At 46.5% G+C, this 22098-nt stretch overlaps 1 protein-coding gene across 1 annotated transcript in view; it reads right to left on the reverse strand.

The window, feature by feature from the left end:
• Positions 1 to 17873, reverse strand: part of GRIK5 (glutamate ionotropic receptor kainate type subunit 5) — a 40540-nt gene extending 22667 nt beyond the window's left edge. Inside the window, exons 1-8 of the mRNA XM_032227666.1 lie at positions 17789 to 17873; positions 16364 to 16528; positions 13956 to 14053; positions 12898 to 13063; positions 9571 to 9749; positions 8535 to 8588; positions 3373 to 3534; positions 1152 to 1304 (exon numbers count right to left, since the gene is read on the reverse strand). Of these exons, the coding sequence (XP_032083557.1) occupies positions 1152 to 1304; positions 3373 to 3534; positions 8535 to 8588; positions 9571 to 9749; positions 12898 to 13063; positions 13956 to 14053; positions 16364 to 16528; positions 17789 to 17873 (1062 nt within the window). The remainder of the gene's footprint in view (positions 1 to 1151; positions 1305 to 3372; positions 3535 to 8534; positions 8589 to 9570; positions 9750 to 12897; positions 13064 to 13955; positions 14054 to 16363; positions 16529 to 17788) is intronic.
• Between the last annotated feature and the right edge of the window lie 4225 nt (positions 17874 to 22098).

Here is a 22098-nt window from a genome sequence, read left to right on the forward strand (position 1 = left end):
AGAAATGTGTTAGTAAAATAGCCTTTCAGGCAGGGGTGAGATTCAGCCTGTTCTGAGAGGTTCTGGAGAACCGGTAGCGGAAATTTTGAGTAGTTCGGAGAACCGGCAAATATTACCTCTGGCTGGCCCCAGAGTGGGGAGGGAATGGAGATTTTGCAGTATCCTTCCTCAGGAGTGGGGAGGAAATGGAGATTTTGCAGTACCCTTCCTCAGGAGTGGGGAGGAAATGGGGATTTTGCAGTATCCTTCCCCAGGAGTGGGAAGGGAAGGGAGATTTTGCAGTATCCTTTCCCCAGGAGTGGGAAGGGAATGGAGATTTTGCAGTACCCTTCCTCAGGAGTGGGGAGGAAATGGGGATTTTGCAGTATCCTTCCCCAGGAGTGGGAAGGGAAGGGAGATTTTGCAGTATCCTTTCCCCAGGAGTGGGAAGGGAATGGAGATTTTGCAGTATCCTTCCTCAGGAGTGGGAAGGGAAGGGAGATTTTGCAGTATCCTTTCCCCAGGAGTGGGAAGGGAATGGAGATTTTGCAGTATCCTTCCCCAGGAGTGGGAAGGGAATGGAGATTTTGCAGTACCCTTCCTCAGGAGTGGGGAGGGAATGGAGATTTTGCAGTACCCTTCCTCAGGAGTGGGGAGGAAATGGGGATTTTGCAGTATCCTTCCCCTGCCACAGAACCGTTAGTAAAAAAAATAATTGAATGTTACCACTGCTCTGAGCGTGTTTTTTTTTCTCTTGCCAAATTTTGAAAAGGCAGGGGAGGACTCTGAAAGCCACCCTCCCATTTTGGCTGCGTTTGGCTGTGAACAAAAACCGGCAGCCAGGTTCACTCCAAATGCTAAATTTGGATAGTTTTTTTTTTGAAAAAAATCTCTTGTGACTGAACTGTGCACATCCACTTCATTGGATAAATTTTCCATCCATTGTTGCAAGAGCAGAAAAGTCAGTGGCCACATCTCTCTTAGGGGGCCCTGCGGGCAATTGGCGTATTTGCTCCAACTGAGAACATCTGACCTTTCTTTGGGCAAATCTAACAAGACAGACATCAACGCTTACACAACCATGTTCACATATTTCCATGTTTTTGTTTTGCTTTTTTTAAAAAAAAGGGGGGGGGAGGAAACTGTCATTTCTAGGTGAAGCAGCCTCTCACCATACGCAGGTAGTTCATCAGGCTGGTCCCGTGTTGCCAGATGTTTGCTGATGTGCAAGCCAGGGGCTTCACCCCAATCTCCTGGCTACGGTTCAATTCCCGCACGGCGCTCACGACCACGTGTACCGCGTCAAACATGAGGGCTGCTGATAGCTGGAGGGGAACAAAAATAATTCAGCTGCTGCTAATTATGGCATTTGGTGGGGAGGGGGGGGACGGGCACAGACAGGGGCACCTCCTTGCCACCCTGTTCTTCCAGAGCTATTCTTCCTTTGGATACCACGCTAAAACATCGGTGCAGCTGCAGAACGGGAGGCGGGTTGGGTGAGTCAGATAGTGAGCGTGGATGTGCTCCACCAGGATGAAGTCAACCTGATCTTGAACAATCTCTACAAGTCAACAGTGGAGGAGTGTTAATCCTGAAGCTCAGCTGGACAGAAATAATTTTAGTTAGAAGCAGTTAGGAGACTCTGCAGTTAAGAATCCAGGTCTTCTTGGATGACTTCAGCTGTGTTCTTCAAGCCAACATCCTTTGTTCGTCACCTCAATAATCCATCCTTCTCAGCCCAACATCCTTCATTCCTCAAGCTGACAATCCATTCTTCTTCAACGCAACACCATTTGTTCCTCAACCCCCCCCAATCTATTCTTTCTCAACCCAACACCATTTGTTTCTCAACCCAACAATCCATCCTTCTTCAACCCAAAATTGTTCATTCCTCAAGCCAACAATCCATTGTTCCTTAGCCCAAAATCCTTTGTTTCTCAACTCAATAATCCATCCTCCCTCAACCCAACATTCTTCGTTCCTCACGCCAACAATCCATTCTTCCTCAACCCAACATCATTTGTTCCTCAACCCTCCCAAATCCATCCTCCTTCAACCCAAAATCCTTTGTTTCTCAACTCAACAATCCACCCTTCCTCAACCCAACATCCTTCCTGCAGATGTTGTATTGAAGACAGCTGAAGTCCACCAAGAAACATAGATTCCTAACTTCACTTGTCTTCAACCCAACATTCTTCAGATGTTAAAACTGCCAGACAATTTCGAACTAAGAATTTCTGCAAATGTCAAAAAATGAACACCTATCAAATATATCTCTTCCAATGAATATCCAGGCAAATAAACCCTTGCTTATTTACAATGTCATATTAATTTCCATCTTCAAGAAAGCAGTCATGGCTTTAGTGGTTAAGAAGAGTTGCATCCCCTTCTCTTCCCTTTAATGAACTTCAAATTATGACATACGATGGACTGAGCAAAACTGACTCAAACTTCAGATCAAGGCAAGCCAGAGGTGATTTTTTTACAGGCATTTTAATTGCCTGCCAAGTTTATTTAATAATATTAGAGGCTCAGTTGATTTCAGTATACTAAGAAACTGAAAACAGAGTTAGTGAAGGTTGGGGCTTACAATCCTCTTGCCTTTGGGTGGAATTGACATTAGGTTAGAAGAATGGGTTCTGGTTGCCAGCAAAGGACAACAGTTGATAGACTCATCCCCGATCTGCAGACATTCCATTCTAAAGCAACTGAAGGTCACAATTCTCCAAAGAGAAGGATGATGGGTGTTCATTTGCCCACAAATACGTAGGGGTCTCCAAACTTGGCAATTTTTAAGACTTGTGGACTTCAACTCCCAGAATTCCTCAACTGGCTGCTGAAGCCGAGGAAGTTGAAGATCCCAAGTCTTCAAAGTTGCCAAGTTTGGAGACCCCTGATGTAGAGGAACCCAGAAAGACTATTACTGTATGACACTGTGATGGCTATTCTGTAGCTCCATTTGTAAGAAGAGATGCATGCACTTTTTCAAATCCCGTGGTCCTTATTCGGCTAGATCAGGGGTGTCAAACTCCATTTCATTGAGGGCCACATCACGGTTGGGTTTGACTTTGGGGGATGGGTGGGTGTGGTCAGGGTGGGCGTGGCCAGCTTGACATCACTCATGTTGGTGGTGACTGTGGTGGCCCGAGCACTTTGCCAGCAAAAACGGAGGTCGGGAGGACCACACACAGCCCTCCCGAGCTCCGTTTTCGTTGGCAGAAGCACTGTGAGCTGGTCCTTCACTGTTTCCAGGGCAGCTCTGTGGGCCAGATCTAAGCATCCCGCAGGCCGGATCTGGCTCGCGGGCCTTGAGTTTCACACCCCTGAGCTAGACAATCCTTCACACAAGTGCACCTGTATGGTCATCTCTCCTTCCTGGGATGTCACACTTACCGCCGGTCCTGGGTAAGGATTGAGTTCACAGTTCTCTCGCCATGACATGTTGAGGCTACGGACAAATTCCATGTAGAAAGGGTGGCTGGTGTTAAACATGGAGAAGCCCAGGACATTGGAATGTTCGTCCACAATTCCATCCAAGTGCAAGATTGGGAAGTCCTGGAAAGATGGTGAACAATATTAGTGGACTGAACTTCCTCTTTAACATACATTCAAAAAGGTCGACTGAGGTCAACCTGGGAAAAAGCTACAGAAGAGAGACGGCCAAGGAACAGGAAGGAGAAACACGGACTGAAACCTAGAGATCAACAGCAGAAAGTTCAAAACATTGTTAAAAGATCCATCTCATCCTGAGCACCCTTTTTTTATTTTTTATTTTTGAACTATTACCCTCTGGCAGCCGGTACAGGACAATAAAAACAAGGACAAAGAGGCTGAAAAACTGCTTCTATCCCAGGGCAGTAACTATATATTGAATTCTATTGTATAGTGCAATATTAATGCAATCTCAAGTGTTTTCAATTATATAGCATGAGAAGGAGGTGTGTTTGTGTTTTTTTTAATGTATAATGTACACTGGAGATGGCATTTAATTTTGTTGTACAAGGTGCAATGACAGTAAACTAAACTAAACTAAATGATGTCATTCCAGGTAATCCTCAACTTACAACCTTTTGTTTAGTTACTGTTCAAAGTCACAACACTGAAAAAAAGTGGCTTAGGACAAGACCTCGCACTTATGACCATCCCCACGGTTACGCGATCCAAATTCGGGTGCTTGGCAACTGGCATGGATTTACAACAATTGCAGCCACCGGTTACATATGATTGCCCCCTTGTGACTTTCCCGGCTGGTTTTTGACAAGCAAAAATCAAAGCGGGAAGTCAGACTCGCTTAACGACCGCATGCTTTGCTCAACAACCGTGGCAAAAAAAATTCAAAATTGGGCTTGACTCTCTTCCCAAGGGCCTTGTCTGAACCACGGAAATCCTGGTCCCCATGTGGTTGCCAGTGAAGGATCACCGGTATGTTTATTTCACGATTCCTGATTCGTTGCAGTGGTTCGCACCACTTCGGGAGAACCTGTTGTTAACTTTCTGAGCGGTTTGGTGAACTGATCATTGGAAGAAATCATTAGGGCAGAGAACCAGTTGTTCAATTATTTGAATCCCACCACTGCTGGTTGTTAACTTTCTAAACAGTTTGGAGAACCGGTTGTTGGAAGAAATCTTTTGTTTTTTCCCCCACTTTCCATGGCTAATCCTGTAAGGAAGGCAGGAAGGAAACATTCTGGTGTTGTTTCTAGCCTAATCTTTATTGCCCTGCTTACAGAAACTGCCTCTCCGGTTAACCCTTATTACATTGTCACAGCTAAGGCGAAGCGCCCATCGACGTGAGTGACGTTGAGTTGGCCACGCCCACCCAGTCACATGACCACCGAGCCCCGCCTACCCAGCTGGTCATTAGGGCGGAGAACCGGTTGTTAAATTATTTGAATCCCACCACTGATTCGTTGGGATCCCCTCCAGAGAGAAAGGAACAGGAAGGCGGAATGATTGTGAAACAATAAAGCAAATGAACCATCTGGAGGCCCTCCAGATTGAGAGGGAGATCAATCGCATACATAAAGATAAATCAGTATCCCCCTCATCTGAACATCTCTCTCAGCCGCTCAGAATTCTGGCAAAAAACGTGATCAGAAACAAATGGAACGCTTTGATTTTGCATTTCATCAACGGTATCCAGTACCTCGATAGAAAATTTAATCCATCTATAATTTATCACCTGGCAAGGGAAAGTGTCTCCGACAGACACATCCCGACCACAGATGCAGTCGGGGAATATGTGAAGGCTAAAATAAAATGAGCATCCGTGTCACTTTACATTGAGCAAATGACAATCAGGTGGGAAGTCAAAGATGATGCTTTTGAAAATTCGGTTCCGACAGGTGAAAGAATGACTAGATTAAAGTAAAGCTTCCCTTCGCACATATGTGCTAGTTGTTCCCGGCTCTAGGGGGCGGTGCTCACCTCCGTTTCAAAGCCGAAGAGCCAGCGGTGTCCGAGGATGCCTCCGTGGCCATGTGGCTGGCATGACTAAATGCCGAAGGCGCACGGAACGCTGTTCCCTTCCCACCAAAGGTGGTTCCTATTTTTCTACTTGCATTTTTTTTTACATGCTTTCGAACTGCTAGGTTGGCAGAAGCTGGGAAAAGTAACGGGAGCTCACTCTGTAATGCAGTGCTAGGGATTCGAACTGCCAACCTTTCTGATCGACAAGCTCAGCATCTTAGCCAATGAGCCATCACATCCCTATGACTAGATTACAGGGATATAAAAACCTTTGGCAATCTGCTTACAGTTTCCAAGTAAAATCCATATTCGTTTTTTTTTTAAAGGGCTTCATCTTGACTTGATTTATTTTTGACACCTGAAACCATTACGAAGGCAGTTATACAGGTAGTCCTCAAAAAAAAGGGGGGGTGTTAAAAAGAGGGAATAAACATTTGAAAAACCTGTGCTGAGCAGCTGGGGAGGCTGAACCATTGTTGTTTTTTATGGGACCTAAGGAAAAATTACATACTTTTAACTGGGGTTCTCCAGACTTAAGGAGATATAAACCAGAGATCTATTATTTGAGTGTGGGAGTCATTAAAATAGTTATATTTAATTTAACTGCAATTAGATTTAAATATAAGCCTAAGTTAAAACAATTTTTTTCTGTCACGATCCCACACATTTCTTCAACCTGCCCACCCGCCTTTCTGAAGGGCGGATCCCACATCAGCGTTAACCTGCCGCGATGGGTCATTTTTGCTCCCTGTTAATTAATCCACGCAGGGTTGAAGTCATAAAGCTTTTTTTTTTTAAATTGTTAAAGACTGGCATTTTGGTGGCATTGTTTTTAGCTTTGGCCCAATCTGCATCTCAAAGAATCACAAAGAATCAAAATGAGTTATAAAGACATTGCAAAGAAAGGCTAGCATGATTTGTAATCTGTTACATTCATCCACTCATCAAAAAGCATCAACTGTCTTTCTGAACATAAAATTAATCTAGTGTTTTGCAAACTTGATTAACTGGAAGACGTGTGGACTTCAAGTTGTCAAGGTTAAGAAACACTAAATTAGACACATAATAAAGAGAGAGATAAATTAATACAATCCTAAGGTAAAGGTAAAGGTTTCCCTCGCGCATATGTGCTAGTCGTTCCTGACTCTAGGGGGCGGTGCTCATCTCCGTTTCAAAGCCAAAGAGCCAGCACTGTCCGAAGATGTCTCCGTGGTCATGTGACCGGCATGACTCAACTCCAAAGGTGCACAAAACGCTGTTACCTTCCCACCAAAGGTGGTTCCTATTTTTCTACTTGTACTTTCATGTGCTTTTGAACTGCTAGGTTGGCAGAAGCTGGGACAAGAAACGGGAGCTCCCTCCATTACGCGGCGCTAGGGATTCGAACCGCCGTCCTTTCTGATCGACAAGCTCAGCGTCTTAGCCACTGAGCCACCACGTCCCATAATACAACCCTATCAAGTCATATATGCAATTGAATTCTATTAATAGACTAAAGCTATCTGCCAATGCAGATTTAAAAAGCCGATCCCTATCCCTGAAATGTAACTACATTTATAAGGTAAATGTAAAAGATTGCAAAGTCATTTTCCTTTTCAGGAATATTTTTCAGCCGTCTTTGGAAAAGGCACGCAAATTTGAAACACCTAGAAAAGAAAAAAAATATTATTCTTCTCTTCCTTCCTAGTATCTATCTCTTCCCATTTATGACTATAACCATGTTGCTTGTATCTTTCAATTTGTATTGTTTTTATTTGTTTCCTAGTATGATTTGATCGCTTATTAGTAGCCTTGACTATCACTAAGTGTTGTTGCATCTTTTATTCCTGATGAATGTCTTTTATTCTCCTTATGTATACTGAGAGCTTATGCACCAAAAACAAATTCCTTACGTGTCCAATCACACTTGACCAATAAAGAATTCTATCTACTTATCAAAAAATGAGTAAGAACAAACTTTGATTTTCACTGTGGTTTTTTTAATGGACTTTACATTGCTGATTAGATTGGAAATCAGGTTTTATTTAAATAAAATTGAGTTATTTAAGTAGTATAGTGTCCCTCCTACACTGCACCAAGCACTGTGCATTTGTCCAGACTTCACAATTCGTGCTGGTTTTCTCTGTCTACTTATAACAGCCTGAGCTACAAGCTGCCTAGAGCTTATATATTCTCCTCTGACACACTGCCCTGAAGCTATGAGTCTTAGAAACCCTTTTAGAGTTGTTGTTTTGCAATGCTAAGTAGAACTGCACAATACTTCAAATGCAATTCCCAAAGATGCTTAGGAACACACCGGGCACGAACAGCGCATCCGTCTTAAAAGCAGCTATGTCTTTTCCTGGGAAGATTCTAGAAAAAGAGGCAGCTGCTTTAAGGAATTGCTAAGAGGTATTGTAAGATTATATTTTAATACGGGCAATGCGCCGTCTTAATATTGAGGGAGCAGCGAAAAATAAGCATCAAACAAGGTTTTTTTTTTAAAGGTACCCATGCCGGAAGTGGCACGCAGAGCCATCTCTCTGGGCACGCCAACCGTTGCTCGTTGCTCTTCTGGATTCCGTGAGCACGTGTGCGCCAAAAATTGGAAGACCAGGTGACTGGCATGCATGTACATGCTGGAAATTGGAAGCTAAGCTTCCTGGTGTGTGCATGCCAGGCCGATAGCTGCAAAACTTGGCAAGGAGTCTTGGAGAGTCACAAACCAATTAAGCAAACTAATTTTCTCCTGCAAAATCCACTCCCCTTTCGCTCCTCTTTTATTTCCTCTGGGAGGGGACGTTCATCGTCCACCTGTGGCCTTACTCCCAAGTCGACCCCTGTTCTTTAGCCGTTTCCTTCATCTGGCAACTCTGTGCATGCTCACACTGGGAACAGGCTCCAGCTGTTCTTCTGCCTCGCTGATGTCGGACTCCGAAGGCAGCTGATAACTGGCATACGGCTCTGGCCCCCTCTCTACCTCCGACACAGAGCCCTCATCAGAGCCTTCCCCAGACCCCAGGACTGGCCCTTGTTCCTCCCCAACCTCCTCACTGTCCGACTCTGCTGCCAGCTCTGCTGGCGGGCCACAACATAAGGATACTAACCATGGTCGTCAAGATGTACTTGTAGAAGGCAGATGTCATCCCCAACTCTGAAGCCTGTGGGGGGGGAAAAATACAGTTCGCGAGAATCAACAATGGGAGCGTCTCAATTTCTTGACAACATGCTATGCTTGCTGAGAACACCAGAAAAATTTGCTGAGTTTTTGAGAAATTTAATATGGATGATTGGTGGGTTCTAAAACCAGGCAGGTCAGAAGCTGCTGGACTGGTTTGGCCTGATATACTGTTCTGTCCCAAGTCTCTACAATATATACGGATGCAGACTCGGCTGTCTGCCACAACTAAGGAGGGAGATAAGCAACCCCTTGGCTGGGAGCCCAGAAAGCTATCTCTGAAACAAGGCTTGAACTCACGAAATTCTCCCAATCTTTCTCTACGGCTGGGTCAGTAAATTGTTGTTTCCTGCAAAATTCCCCTCCCGTCGCCCCACCTATAAGCTCTCTGGGTGGGGCCAATCAGTAGCCACCTGTTCCTATTTCCTTTTTTGACCCTTTTTCCAAAGTTGCTCCCTCCTCCTCGCAGCCCTAAACAGCCTCCCTCTGTTCTTCCTCACTGCTCCCTGACTCAGATGCCACCTGGTGGCCAACAGGCCTCTCTAGTCCCTGCTCTGACTCCGAACACCCCCCCCCCCCCGTCTTCCTCAGCCTCCAGGGCAGTCCCATAATGTTCATTGTTGTCAGATTCCACCAACAGCTCAACCAGCCGCTGTTGGGTCACAATGCATACTATCATTTCCAGCTCTTTTCAACATAACCAGGTGAGTAAAAAAAATTTTTTATGTATTTCAGGTGACCCCAAATAGGTACAAAAATGTTTTTACTTTGGTCCTACTAAGGTTTATACAGGCATATCCAACTCATGGGACACATGGAGTCCTAAAGAACAAACAGGTCAGATAATGCTGAAAGACCAAAGACCATTGAACTGAATTTAACCTGGTTGCTTACTCTGCCCCCGATTGGCAAACCCCAAAACTGTTGTGTTTCTGCCTCCGTTCAGCCCTGGCACCCTCTCTCACCTTCTTCAGGATGAGGTAAGAGATGGAAGCATTGGCGTCGATAATAATGGTGGAGATCTTGTCGTCTCGGATCTCCTTGAGCAGCGGTGTGGGATCGTTGGTGTCATCCAACATCCGGATCGAGAGGGTTTCCTTGGAGATGAGGAACTGGCGGACTAACTCCTCCAGCCTCAACAGGCCTGATGGGTAGAGAAAGGAGCAGGGGGTTATGCCAACCTTGTCTCCAAGCCAGACCTTCAGTCCTGTGGTCTGCCTTCAAGGCTCCCCACTTGGCCCCCGGACACATTCAATCAGAACGTAAATGCTTGTTCTGACCTCGGCTTCCCCAAAAAGCACGAAACAGATTCCTGGTCCCGACAAAACCCCTTTTATGAAACGAATGTGAATTCCTCTCATTCCCATTCCACAAGGCTGGCAAACAGTCTTTCAGAGGACTATTTATGACTACAGACCTCATCTATCTTGGAAAGCTGCCATGTAAATATTTTCCAAATGAGGTGCTGTGCAAGGAAAGGCTGGGCACAGAGTCTCTGAGATTCACGGACAGATCTTCACACTCCTGAAACAAATCTAAGGACCGAATGAATTGTTTCCTGCAAAAGCCCCCTCCCCTTTCGCTCCTCTTTTATGTCCTATTCACCTTCCACCTGTGACTTTACTCCCAAGTCGACCCTGATTTCTGAGCTGTTCTTTTCTTCTGGCAGCTCTGCATATGTGCACACTGGGAACAGGCTCCAGCTGTTCCTCTGCCTCACTGTAGCGTCGTAGGTACCTGATCACTGCCAGACGGCCTTGGCCCCCTCTCTGCCTCCAACGCAGAGCCCTCGTCTGAGCCTTCCCCAGCCTCCAGGACTGGCCCATGTTCCTCCCCAACCTCCTCATTGTCCGACTCTGCTGCCAGCCCCGTTGGCCGCTGGCAGGCCACAACAATGCTTCTGCACTGAAATAAAACATGATTTCATATCTTCGAGGAATCGAGGCTTATTTGACTTCTGCTTTTCGGGAAAACACGAAAACACGACGAGGGCTTGATCTCCACAAGAGGGTCTCCTGGTGGCCCATCTGCTGAGCCATCAACTTTAGAGGGAAGGAACGTTGCTCTTCGAATCCGCTCGCCCCACACGAGAGACGAAGAGACGTAATGCTAAATTGATTTTTGCATTTAACATGTCTGCCTTTCCCCTCCCCCACCCCCCTACCCCTCTAAATCCAAAATTACAGTCGCAGGGAGGTGTTGATAATTATCAGCAGCCCAGCAGGCTGAACGGAGGGACGCAATTTTCACGACTGCAGTCCTGAATAAAATTGCTCCAATTTTATCTGAAGGACTGGTTATTATTAACTCTATACTCTCACTCTCCTGCCTGTTATAATTTTAATAGGCATAATCTCTGCTCACCCCAACCTCAGCAGCCATTGCTATTTGCATGTTCTTAACGGCTTGTTAATTTAGCGGCTTTGATTTTGAATGCAGATTTAACTACCTGTATCTCAGCCTTTTCAAAGAGGTACCATTCCATCAATCACAGAGGCCACGTTGGCTCTGTGTGTGTGTGTGTGTGTGTGTGTGTGCACGCGCTAGTAACCATGGCTGACTACCTGTCAACTCTGAAGTGAGCCTGGCTGAAGCCATCTGCTGCAGCCTCATAGCTGCAACGAACTCGTAAGTGGGGAGTGGTGAGACCTGATAACCTAGCTAGTAGCCAAAACAAAAAGCTTTCTCTTGGGAACCAAGGTCAAAAACAGGTGGCCATTGAAAGAGGAGGAAAGTTAACCAAGGCACCCGCCAAATGTCATTTGACCTGTGCCAATAGAGGAGGGGATTAAATGCTGTTTTAATTATGTTGTGACTAGGAGAAATTTTTCAAAGTTAGTTTTCCCTGGCTGTGCTGATTTGATGCATCCAATAAACATGTTCTTTGAGGAATCGACCTGCCTCAGGGTTCTGCTTTCAATGGGTGTGTTGCTTGGAACACTGACATTACCTCTAAAAGCAGCTTCGTCTATCTTATACTAAGCTTAAACTCAGAGAAAAAAGAAGATCTTATCCAATAAGTTTCCTGGGAATGTATAAGCGCTCCCACACTTAAAATCACTCAGAGAGAAGAATTTCAAATTTACTGTCTTTCTTCCTCTGCCCTTCCTGCAATTTTTCCTCTACTGCTAGCACTGATTACATCCAGTCACCAGCAGAATTGTTCTGACCGAGGCTTCCCCAGGAGCACCAAGCCGAGTCCTCGTCCCGATAAACCCCTTTTATTTAATTCACAGTGAATTCCTCTCCAGCAAAATCCCGGCCCACAGTCTTTCAAGACAGTTCACAATTACTGATCTTTATCAGTCTTGGAGAGTGGCCAGGCCGATATCTTTCAGACGCCGCAATACTTGGCAAGAATGCAGGAATGAACTAATTGTCTCCTGCAAACTCCACTCCCCTTTCGCTCCTCTTTTTATTCCCTATGGGAGGGGCCTCACTCCCATGTCAACCCTTGTTCCTTAGCTGTTCCCTTCGTCTGGCAACTCTGCGCATGCACACACTGGGAACAGGCTCCAGCTGTTTGTCTGTCTCACTGATGTCTGACTCTGAAGGCAGCTGATAACTGTCAGGCAGCCCTGGCCCCATTTCTGCCTCTGACACAGAGCCCTCATCAGAGCCTCCCCAGACCCCAGGACTGGCCCAGGTTCCTCCCCAACCTCCTCACTGTCTGAATCTGCTGCCAGCTCCACTGGCCACTGGCAGGCTACAAGAAGAATCATGTTTCTATCTGCTTTGGGGAAAATAGTGTGCACTTGTACTTGATCAGATGTTTTGTCCCTGAACTCCAAGGGCTAGCTGATCTTATTTTGTCGACATCCGGTTAAAGTAGGAACTTCCTCTGCCCACTGGTTAACCAGTGGTTAGGGTGCAGTACTGCAGGCCACTTCAGCTGACTATTATCTGCAGTTCAGCGGTTCTAATCTCACCGGCTCAAGGTTGACTCAGCCTTCCATCCTTCCGAGGTGGGTGAAATGAGGACCCAGACTGTGGGGGCGATATGCTGACTCTGTAAACCGCTTAGAGAGGGCTGAAAGCCCTATGAAGCGGTATATAAGTCTAACTGCTATTGCTATTGCCCACTGTGCAACACTGTGCCACCCATTGGAGTTCTTGGCAAGATTCCGTCAAAAGGGCATGATATTCATTCAGGCGGATTTAAATCCTGGCTCCCTTTTTTTACCATAAACCAAAGGTACATGGAGAATACACCCCCCCACACACACACACACCCTATGCCAAAGCACCCCAAAACTTTCTTCCTTGCCGAACAGCGCAAGCGACTTCCTTACATTCCGCCTTGGCGCAGATGAGGCTCGTTGAGGGATAGTTGAAGGACTTCAGAATACAAGACACCGCCAGGCTGACATCCTCGTTGCTGGGGTAGAGGCTGACCGAAGCAAAGCGCAGGTATTGCAATTTTGGCGTTTCCTCGGGACCCACCTTAACGTGGGGGATCTAGGGGGAGATAAGGACATTGTTGGCATTTCTTGACCATAAGGCTACAAAAACAGGGCAGAACGAATGCTTCACCTGGTCCAAATTCTACAGAACTAAACCTGCCAATAGGAATAGGAATGATAAGGATAGGGTAGGGTAGGGTAGGGTAGGGTAGGGTAGGACAGGACAGGACAGGACAGGACAGGATGAAATAGGAATAATAAGGATAGGATAGGATAGGATAGGATAGGATAGGATAGGATAGGATAGGATAGGACAGGACAGGACAGGATGAAATAGGAATAGGAATAATAAGGATAGGATAGGATAGGATAGGATAGGATAGGATAGGACAGGACAGGACAGGACAGGACAGGACAGGACAGGATGAAATAGGAATAGGAATAATAAGGGTAGGATAAGATAGGGTAACCTTGAGCTCACCAGGCTCAAGGTTGACTCAACCTTCCATCCTTCCGAGGGGGGTAAAATGAGGACCCAGATTTTTTGGGGGGGGGGCAAGAGGCTGACCCTCTAAACCACCTAGGGAGGGTTGTAAAGCACTGTGAAGCGGTATGTAAGTTTAAGTGCTATTGCTCTTCCTTTTCTCCTTCCTTTCCTTCCTCCCTCCCTCCCTTCCATGGTGCACAACGATTACAATGCAACGTGGCAGGCTCACTCTGCCCACTGTCAGCAGTTCGATCCTGACCAGCTTAAGATGGACTCAGCCTTCCGTCCTTCCGAGGTGGGTCAAATGAGGACCCAGATTGTTGGGGGCAAGAGGCTGGCTCTGTAAACTGCTTAGAGAGGGCTGTAAAAGCCCCGTGAAGCGGTACGTGCTATTGCTCTTGCTAAATGCTAGACGATGCCAAAAATCTAAGGGACGGTGATTGGGCTAGGGTCCACTCACCTCTTTTTCTCCACAAATGTGGCTGACGATGGAAGCGGAGGCTGGGCTGGACGCTGGTCCCAGAACCGAGGCGACTCCTTTGGGCAGAATCTGACACACTGCATGAAAAAGAAGAAGGTTGTGCAAAAAAACTCCACACAAACACACATCCAAACATCCTGATGTTTCCACAATCCAAGCTTCCTGTGTTGTGCAAAATTATAGGCTTTGCAAGCGTCTATTGTACGACTTCTCTTTTTACTCTCTGCCAATCATGTCATACTGGCAAAGTAGAAAAGACCGGAGTCGAGAACTTAGTGGGTGAAAAGTCTTTATTCTAGTCTCGTTACCCGCCGGTACTCCAGAAAGCAAGAAAGAGAAGAGCTACTTCTAAGCACTAACCTCTATTGTTCCTCACCTGCAGACAGAAATCTCTGGCCCAACTCTTGGGAGAGACTGGCAGCCTTCCAGAGATGCTGTGAGAACTTTGCCGGAGGAGCCATCTTGACAATCTTCCCCTGAAGCAAACTATCTAAACCAGGGGGTGCACAACAGGGGTGGGGTTCAAAAAATTGTTGCTACCGGTTCTGTGGGTGGGGCGGACTTGGTGGGCGTGGCTGGGGAAGGATACTGCAAAATCTACCCATTCCCTCCACCACTCCGGTCGAAGGATACTGTGCAATCTGGGGGAGGGAAATGGAGATTGTACAGTAGGGACAGGGATACTGTAAAATCTCCATTCCCTCCCCACCCCACTGTTGTGGCCCAGCAGGTGCCGTTGGAGCTGCCACCAGACTCCGACAGCGAGGGACCCTCTGAGTCGGCTCTGGAGGATGTTGAGGATCCTGGACAGGGTTCCGACTCCGAGCAGGGCGCAGAGAGGCTGGTTGGCCACCAGGAGGCACCTGAGCCTTGGACCAGTAGGGAGGAGACAAGGGAGAGTGAGCCGGAGGCCAATAGTGAGTTGTTCCTGGATGCACGCCATCGAAGAGGTACTAGGCGTCAGGAACAATTACGCAATTACAGGAGGTGATTGTACTCAGCTGGTGGTCATTAGGCTCCTCTCCAGACTATAAAAAGCTTCTGGTGCACACGGCTTTCTTTGCAGAAGTCAACGCAGGATTGAATGTTGGAGGACAGTACTGTGAGCTTGGCAGGCTGGATTGCTGCCAAGCCTTATCTGTATTTATTGCTGCCTGAGTTTGTCTGAGTTGCTGCCAAGGTCCTTATCTGTTTGTTTCAGCCACCGAGGTTTTGGTGTCTTGCTATTAAAGTACATTTCAGTTAAGCTTGTCTCGGCATTCGTTACTGGACGGAGGAGGGGGTGAGAACACCCCACTAACCTGCTTTCCAGCTCCGTTTTCTTGTGCAGGGCAACAGAAGAAGACCCAGCTGATCAGCTAAGATGCCAATCAGCTGGAACTCGGGAGGCAGTGAATAGATGTGGGCGGAGCCAGCCAGGTATTTGCCAGTTCTCCAAACTATTCAAAATTTCCATTACCGGTTTGCCAGAACCGTTCAGAAATGGCTGAATACCACTGGTGTACAAACTTGGCAACTTTTAAGGCCGCTGGACTTCAACTCCCAGAATCCCCCAGGCTGAGGGATTCTGGGAGCTGAAGACCGCGGGTCTTAAAAAGTTGCCAAGGTTCGACCCCCCTGATCAAAACTTCACTGTCTCTTGGTCTTCTGGAAAAGCGGCCCCCAAACTTTTTAGCACCAGGGACCGGTGTCGTGGAAGACAATTTTTCCACGGACTCGGGATAGGGAGGAGGAGAACGCAACCTAGATCCCACACATGTGCAGTTTAGAGTAGGGTTCACTCATCCACCGCTCACCTCCAGCTGTGCAACTGACAGGTTCAACACAACACGCAGTTGCGTCCTAGTGTGGGTTTTGTACAGTTAAGCCCACTTCGATGGATGGACAGAGCCAGCTCAACATGTTACTCATACTTTAGAATAGAATAACAGAGTTGGAAGAGATCTTGGAGGTCTTCTAGTCCAACCCCCTGACTAGGCAGGAAACCCTATACTGTTTCAGACAAAAGGCTATCCAACATCTTCTTAAAGACTTCCAGTGTTGGGGCATTCACAACTTCTGTTCCACTGATTAACTGTTCTGACTGTCAGGAAATTTCTCCTCAGTTCTAAGTTGCTTCTCTCCTTGATTAGTTTCCATCCGTTGCTTCTTGTTCTATCCTCAGGTGCCTTGGAGAATAGCTTGACTCTCTCTACTTTGTGGCAACCCCTGAGATATTGGAAGACTGCTATCATGCCTCCTCTAGTCCTCCTTCTCATTCTTTTTTATTGGAACTGATGGCTCCTTACAGTGGTCCCTCCTTAACTTCAAGAACTCCACCTTCTCAGCCTCCTGGTCTCATGAGTTGAGAAGACTATCCACGCCCTGTTTGAGGGCACCCAACGTACTGGTGTCGGTGGTCTCGTACTGGCTATCCCGCTGCAGTTCGAAGATCTCCACCTCCACCCGGGCCTTGGCGGGCACTTCTATGATGCTGTTGATGTGTTCACGGGCCAAAGCTAAGGCGAGTCGCTCCCCACGGCCACACACAGTCTGGTCATCCAAAATGGCAGCTGGTTATGGGACAGGAACCGATGATGGGTACAAAAAAGAGGGAGGGAGGGAGGGAGGGAGAGAAGGAAGGAAGGAAGGAAGGAAGGAAGGAAGGAAGGAAGGATGGATCAGAGAGATAGAAGAAAGAAGGATCAGAAAAGAAAGGAAGGATGGATCAGAGAGATAGAAGGAAGGATCAGAAAAGGCAGGAAAGCAGGAAGGAAGGAAGGAAGGATCAGAGAAATAGAAGAAGGAAGGATCAAAAAAGAAAGGAAGGAAGGATCAGAGAGATAGAAGAAGGAAGGATCAGAAAAGGCAGGGAAGCAGGAAGGAAGGAAGGAAGGAAGGATCAGAGAAATAGAAGAAGGAAGGATCAGAAAAGAAAGGAAGGAAGGATCAGAGAGATAGAAGAAGGAAGGATCAGAAAAGGCAGGAAAGCAGGAAGGAAGGAAGGAAGGAAGGAAGGATGGATCAGAGAAATAGAAGAAGGAAGGATCAGAAAAGAAAGGAAGGATGGATTAGAGAGATAGAAGGAAGGATCAGAAAAGGCAGGAAAGAAGGAAGGAAGGAAGGAAGGAAGGAAGGATGGATGGATGGATGGATCAGAGAAATAGAAGAAGGAAGGATCAGAAAAGAAAGGAAGGATGGATTAGAGAGATAGAAGGAAGGATCAGAAAAGGAAGGAAGGAAGGAAGGAAGGAAGGAAGGAAGGAAGGAAGGAACAAAGGAAGGATCAGAGAGATAGAAGAAGGAAGGATCAGAAAAGGTAGGAAGGCAGGGAAGCAGGAAGGAAGGAAGGAAGGAAGGAAGGAAGGAAGGAAGGAAGGAAGGAAGGAAAGAAGGAAGGATTGTTTTGATCACTGCCAAAGAAACTTTCATCTGATATGAAACTTTTTGGGCCATAGAAGTTGACTTTCTCACCCACCTCCGAAAGATGACTGTCAACCCTTCCAAATACGTGGAGGTGACATCTCCCAGATTCCCGGGCCAGTACAATGAAAGGAAGCCTGTTTTTGCTGGTAGAGCACTTGGGCCACCTAAGGCGCCCCCAGCACAAGTGACGTTGTGCTGGCCATTCCCACCCCAGGCCCCCAAAGTCAAACGCCACCCAGATGCGGCCCTCGATGAAATTGAGTTGGACACCCCCTGCCCTAAACTATTTCAGACGAATGGCTCTCCAGCCTCTTCTTCAAAACCTCCAGTGATGGAGCCCCCACAACCTCTGGAGTCAAGCCATGCCACTGATGCCCCCTGCCCCACAGGAAAAGCCTTCTACTCACCCATGCGCAGGGAGGACAACAGCTCCAGGCTCTGGTGGGTGAAGCCGAGTATCAGCAGCAGCAGCAGCGCGGGCAAAGCCGGCATCTTCTACCCCTCCTCATGGAGAAAGTTCGGCCGTGGCCCCTGCGCTGCCACCTGCAAGCAGGACAGAGAGACGCCCCCCCCTTGCATGAGTACCTGGAACACGTTTCAGTGGATGAGCATTTGACAACTGAAGGCGAATGACCTCATAGAAGGAAGATCCAAGCGGTTGTAATTTAGTTCTTCTGGACATACTTGAAACCCAGGTAAAAGCAGGGAATTTGCTGATCGGGATGACATGGAACAAGAAGAAACTTGGGTTTAATACCATGTTTCCCCAAAAATAAGACCTCCCCGGATAATAAGCCCAATCGGGCTTTTGAGCGCATGCACTAAAATAAGCCCTCCACGAAAGTACTGCAACACAGCAGCAGCCATGAGGTGACCACGGTCGCCGCCTCCTGCACCTCAAAAATAATAAGACCTCCCCGAAAATAAGGCCAAGTGCTTATTTTGGGGGTCAAAAGAGAATAAGTCTTATTTGCAGATCTGGGAGTTGGTTGAACTTCCTGTTGCAAAAACTGTTTAAAAGGCTTTTAAAAAAAACATCTATCGTGTTTCCCCAAAAATAAGACAGGGTCTTATTTTCAGGGAAACCCGGTAGATGTTTTTTAAAAAAACCTTTGAAAAGGTTTTTGCAAGAGAAAGTTCAATCAACCCGCTGATCTGCAAATTTAGCTGAATCAAAGGAGATTGAGGACTGCAAACCCTGCACCGTGTCTCTCGGGGACCTTGCAAATTGGCTTCAGACCACAGGTTCATGCTTCACTGTTTCCCGCTGCATGCATAAAGCATCCTTAATTTCCCCCTATCGTTTATTGGTTCGTTACCTTTTTAATTAACCCGGGCAGAAATATAGGGTTCTCCCCATCATCGGTTGTGCATTTGCTTGGCTTGTTTATAGCCTGCCTTTATTATTTCTATACGTAACTCAAGGCGGTGAACTTCTCCAGCATCCCTTCCCCCACAACAACAACCCTGCGAGGTGAGTTGGTGCTGACCGAAAGGGACAGCCCAAAGTCCCCAGGCTGGCTTTCAGGCCTAAGGTGGGACTAGAACTCTGCTTCCGAGCCTGGTGCCTTAAAACATTAGGCCAAACTGATCTCAGGACTGAGCAAGGGAGACTAGCTACAGGATCATAAACGTGGTTGGAGGCATGAGGGCTAGAAGAGGTCTTCTTGAGGCATACGTTCAGCCATACTGGCATTTCAGCATATCCATTTCCTGCTCCAATGCCCTGCTCCCCATTCTCCATTGAAGTTCACGCATCTTAACTTCATTAGCATGCCGGCCCAGGGAATTCTGGGAGTTGAAGTCTACAAGCCTTAAAGTTGCCACGTTTGGAGACCCCCTCTGTCCTATAACATTACTGCCTTGTTGATAGAGAAAAGTGGCTTCCCTGTCCCTCATTTTGCACACTGCTTCTTCCTGCATTTTCCTCTCGGCACTTGGGCTCCTTGGAAGAACATCTTTGACATTTTCTTGGAATTAAGGCTCAAGGCAGGGAAAGGGCCATCCCAGCCCTCCACTCTTGGCAGAGTTGGCTATGGGTGGTGTTTCCATATGTGCTTGTCATTCCCGACTGTAGGGGGTGCTGTTATCTCTGTTTCAAAGCCAAAGAGCCAGCGCTCTCTGAAGACGTCTCCGTGGTCATGTGGCCGGCATGACTCAATGCCAAAGGTGCATGGAACACTGTTCCCTTCCCACCAAAGGTGGTCCCTCTTTTTCTACTTGCATTTTTTACGTGCTTTCGAACTGCTAGGTTGGCAGAAGCTGGGACAAGGAATGGGAGCTCACTCCGTTACGCGGCGCTAGGGATTCGAAGCGCTGAACTGCCAGCCTTTCTGATCGACAAGCTCAGTGTCTTAGCCACCACATCTCTAGATGATAGATAGATAGATAGATAGATAGATAGATAGATAGATAGATGGATGGATGGATGGATGGATGGATGGATGGATGGATGGATGGATGGATGATAGATAGAGATAGAGATAGATAGATAGATAGATAGATAGATAGATAGATGATAGATAGATAGATGATAGATATAGAGATAGATAGATAGATAGATAGATAGATAGATAGATAGATAGATAGAGATAGATAGATAGATAGATAGATAGATATAGAGATAGATAGATAGATAGAGAGAGAGAGAGAGAGAGAGAGAGAGATGGATGGATGGATGGATGGATGGATGGATGGATGGATGGATGGATGGATGATAGATAGAGATAGAGATAGAGATAGAGATAGAGATAGAGATAGAGATAGAGATAGAGATAGAGATAGAGATAGAGAGATAGATAGATAGATAGATAGATAGATAGATGATAGATAGATAGATAGATAGATAGATAGATAGATAGATAGATAGATAGAGATAGATAGATGATAGATATAGAGATAGATAGATAGATAGATAGATAGATAGATAGATAGATAGATAGATAGATAGATAGATAGATAGATAGAGATAGATGATAGATATAGAGATAGATAGATAGATAGATAGATAGATAGATAGATAGATAGATAGATAGATAGATAGAGAGAGAGAGAGAGAGATAGGTAGAGAGATAGTAGAGAGATAGAGATATGAAGGGGGTGGATGGATGGATTGAGAAATGATAGATGTAGACAGATACAGTAGATAGATAGATAGATAGATAGATAGATAGATAGATAGATAGATAGATAGATAGATAGACAGATAGACAGACAGACAGACAGACAGACAGACAGACAGACAGATAGAACAAAAGAAAGCCAACCTTTCTGATCGACAAGCTCAATATCTTAGCCACTGAGCCACCATGTCTCTCTCTCTCTCTCTCTCTCTCTCTCTCTCTCTCTCTCTCTCTCTCTCTCTCAAGAGAGAGAGAGAGAGAGAGAGAGAGAAGAACAAAAGAAAGAAGTTTATGTTTAGATTTTAAGGATGCTTTATTTTAAGACGAATGGGGACTAAGTCATCTACCCGTAGTAAATATTTCTTTTGCTCCTTCCTGCAGGGTCTTTGGGAAAATGCTGCTCCCCCTCCTCCTTTCTGCCAGCATCTCAGAGCTTCCCTTGCCTGTCATTACGCCCTTGGTTACCCATTTGACTCTCCCTGCCCTTCACTTCAGCACATCTTCCCTTTAGCCGTGAATCCTCACTGGGCCTCCAGCAAAAACGAGTAGATAAATGGAAATGGTCCCATGGCCAAATGCCAACCTTCCGTACAGCGCCTCCTAGTGGCTGCTCACGCCAGTATTTCCCGCCCCCCCACTAAGCCTCAGGCAGCCTTCCTGCTGCAAAGGACCCACGAGCGCGCACACAACGCACCCCGGTCGCACATGACCCCCGTCCTGCTTTGCGCTGAGTCAGCAACACTCCCTTGTCCTAGTACTGTGTGTTCACCTTGAGCATTAATTTTTGTTTTTCATCCATCACCGGCGAACTGGAGGGAGGAGGGGAGGAAGGTATCGGTTTCTGCCTTTTTGGGCCCTAGGTCCAGGGGAAGCGGGGAAGGAGGACCAAAGCTTTAAAAAATAAAAATAAAGATCACTCTGAAACCTTTCCTGGGAGGAGATCAAGTCCCACAGAGAAGAAGTGAGCCCAGCCACAAAAGAGCAAAAGAATGAAAAAAACCTCAATTAAACCAGCTTAAACGCATCGTGTCCCTGAATTACAGGTACCCCTTGACTTACAATCAACATTGGGCATGGTCAGGAGATGATCCGTTTAATGACCGAAGCTGTGGGCTCAGTTAGCAATAGCAATAGCAATAGCAGTTAGACTTATATACCGCTTCATAGGGCTTTCAGCCCTCTCTAAGCGGTTTACAGAGTCAGCATATCGCCCCCAACAATCCGGGTCCTCATTTTACCCACCTGGGAAGGATGGAAGGCTGAGTCAACCCTGAGCCGGTGAGATTTGAACAGCCGAACTGCAGAACTGCAGTCAGCTGAAGTAGCCTGCAGTGCTGCATTTAACCACTGCGCCACCTCGGCCATAGCTTGAGGACTACCTGGTTGGGACAGGGGAATATGATTAATCCTCAATTTACAATAGTTCAATGAGTGACCATTCGAAGCTACGACCTCACTGAAAATAAGTAACTTTGGACTATTATTCACACTTAACGACCGTTGCAGCATTCCCGCGGTCGCGTGATCACAATTTGGCCGCTTGGCAACTGACTCATATTTATGACGGCTGCCTGCGGATGAGCAAAGTCCAATGA

The sequence above is a fragment of the Thamnophis elegans genome, chromosome 12, assembly GCF_009769535.1.
Source record: "Thamnophis elegans isolate rThaEle1 chromosome 12, rThaEle1.pri, whole genome shotgun sequence".
In the NCBI taxonomy this organism is placed as follows: domain Eukaryota; kingdom Metazoa; phylum Chordata; class Lepidosauria; order Squamata; family Colubridae; genus Thamnophis; species Thamnophis elegans.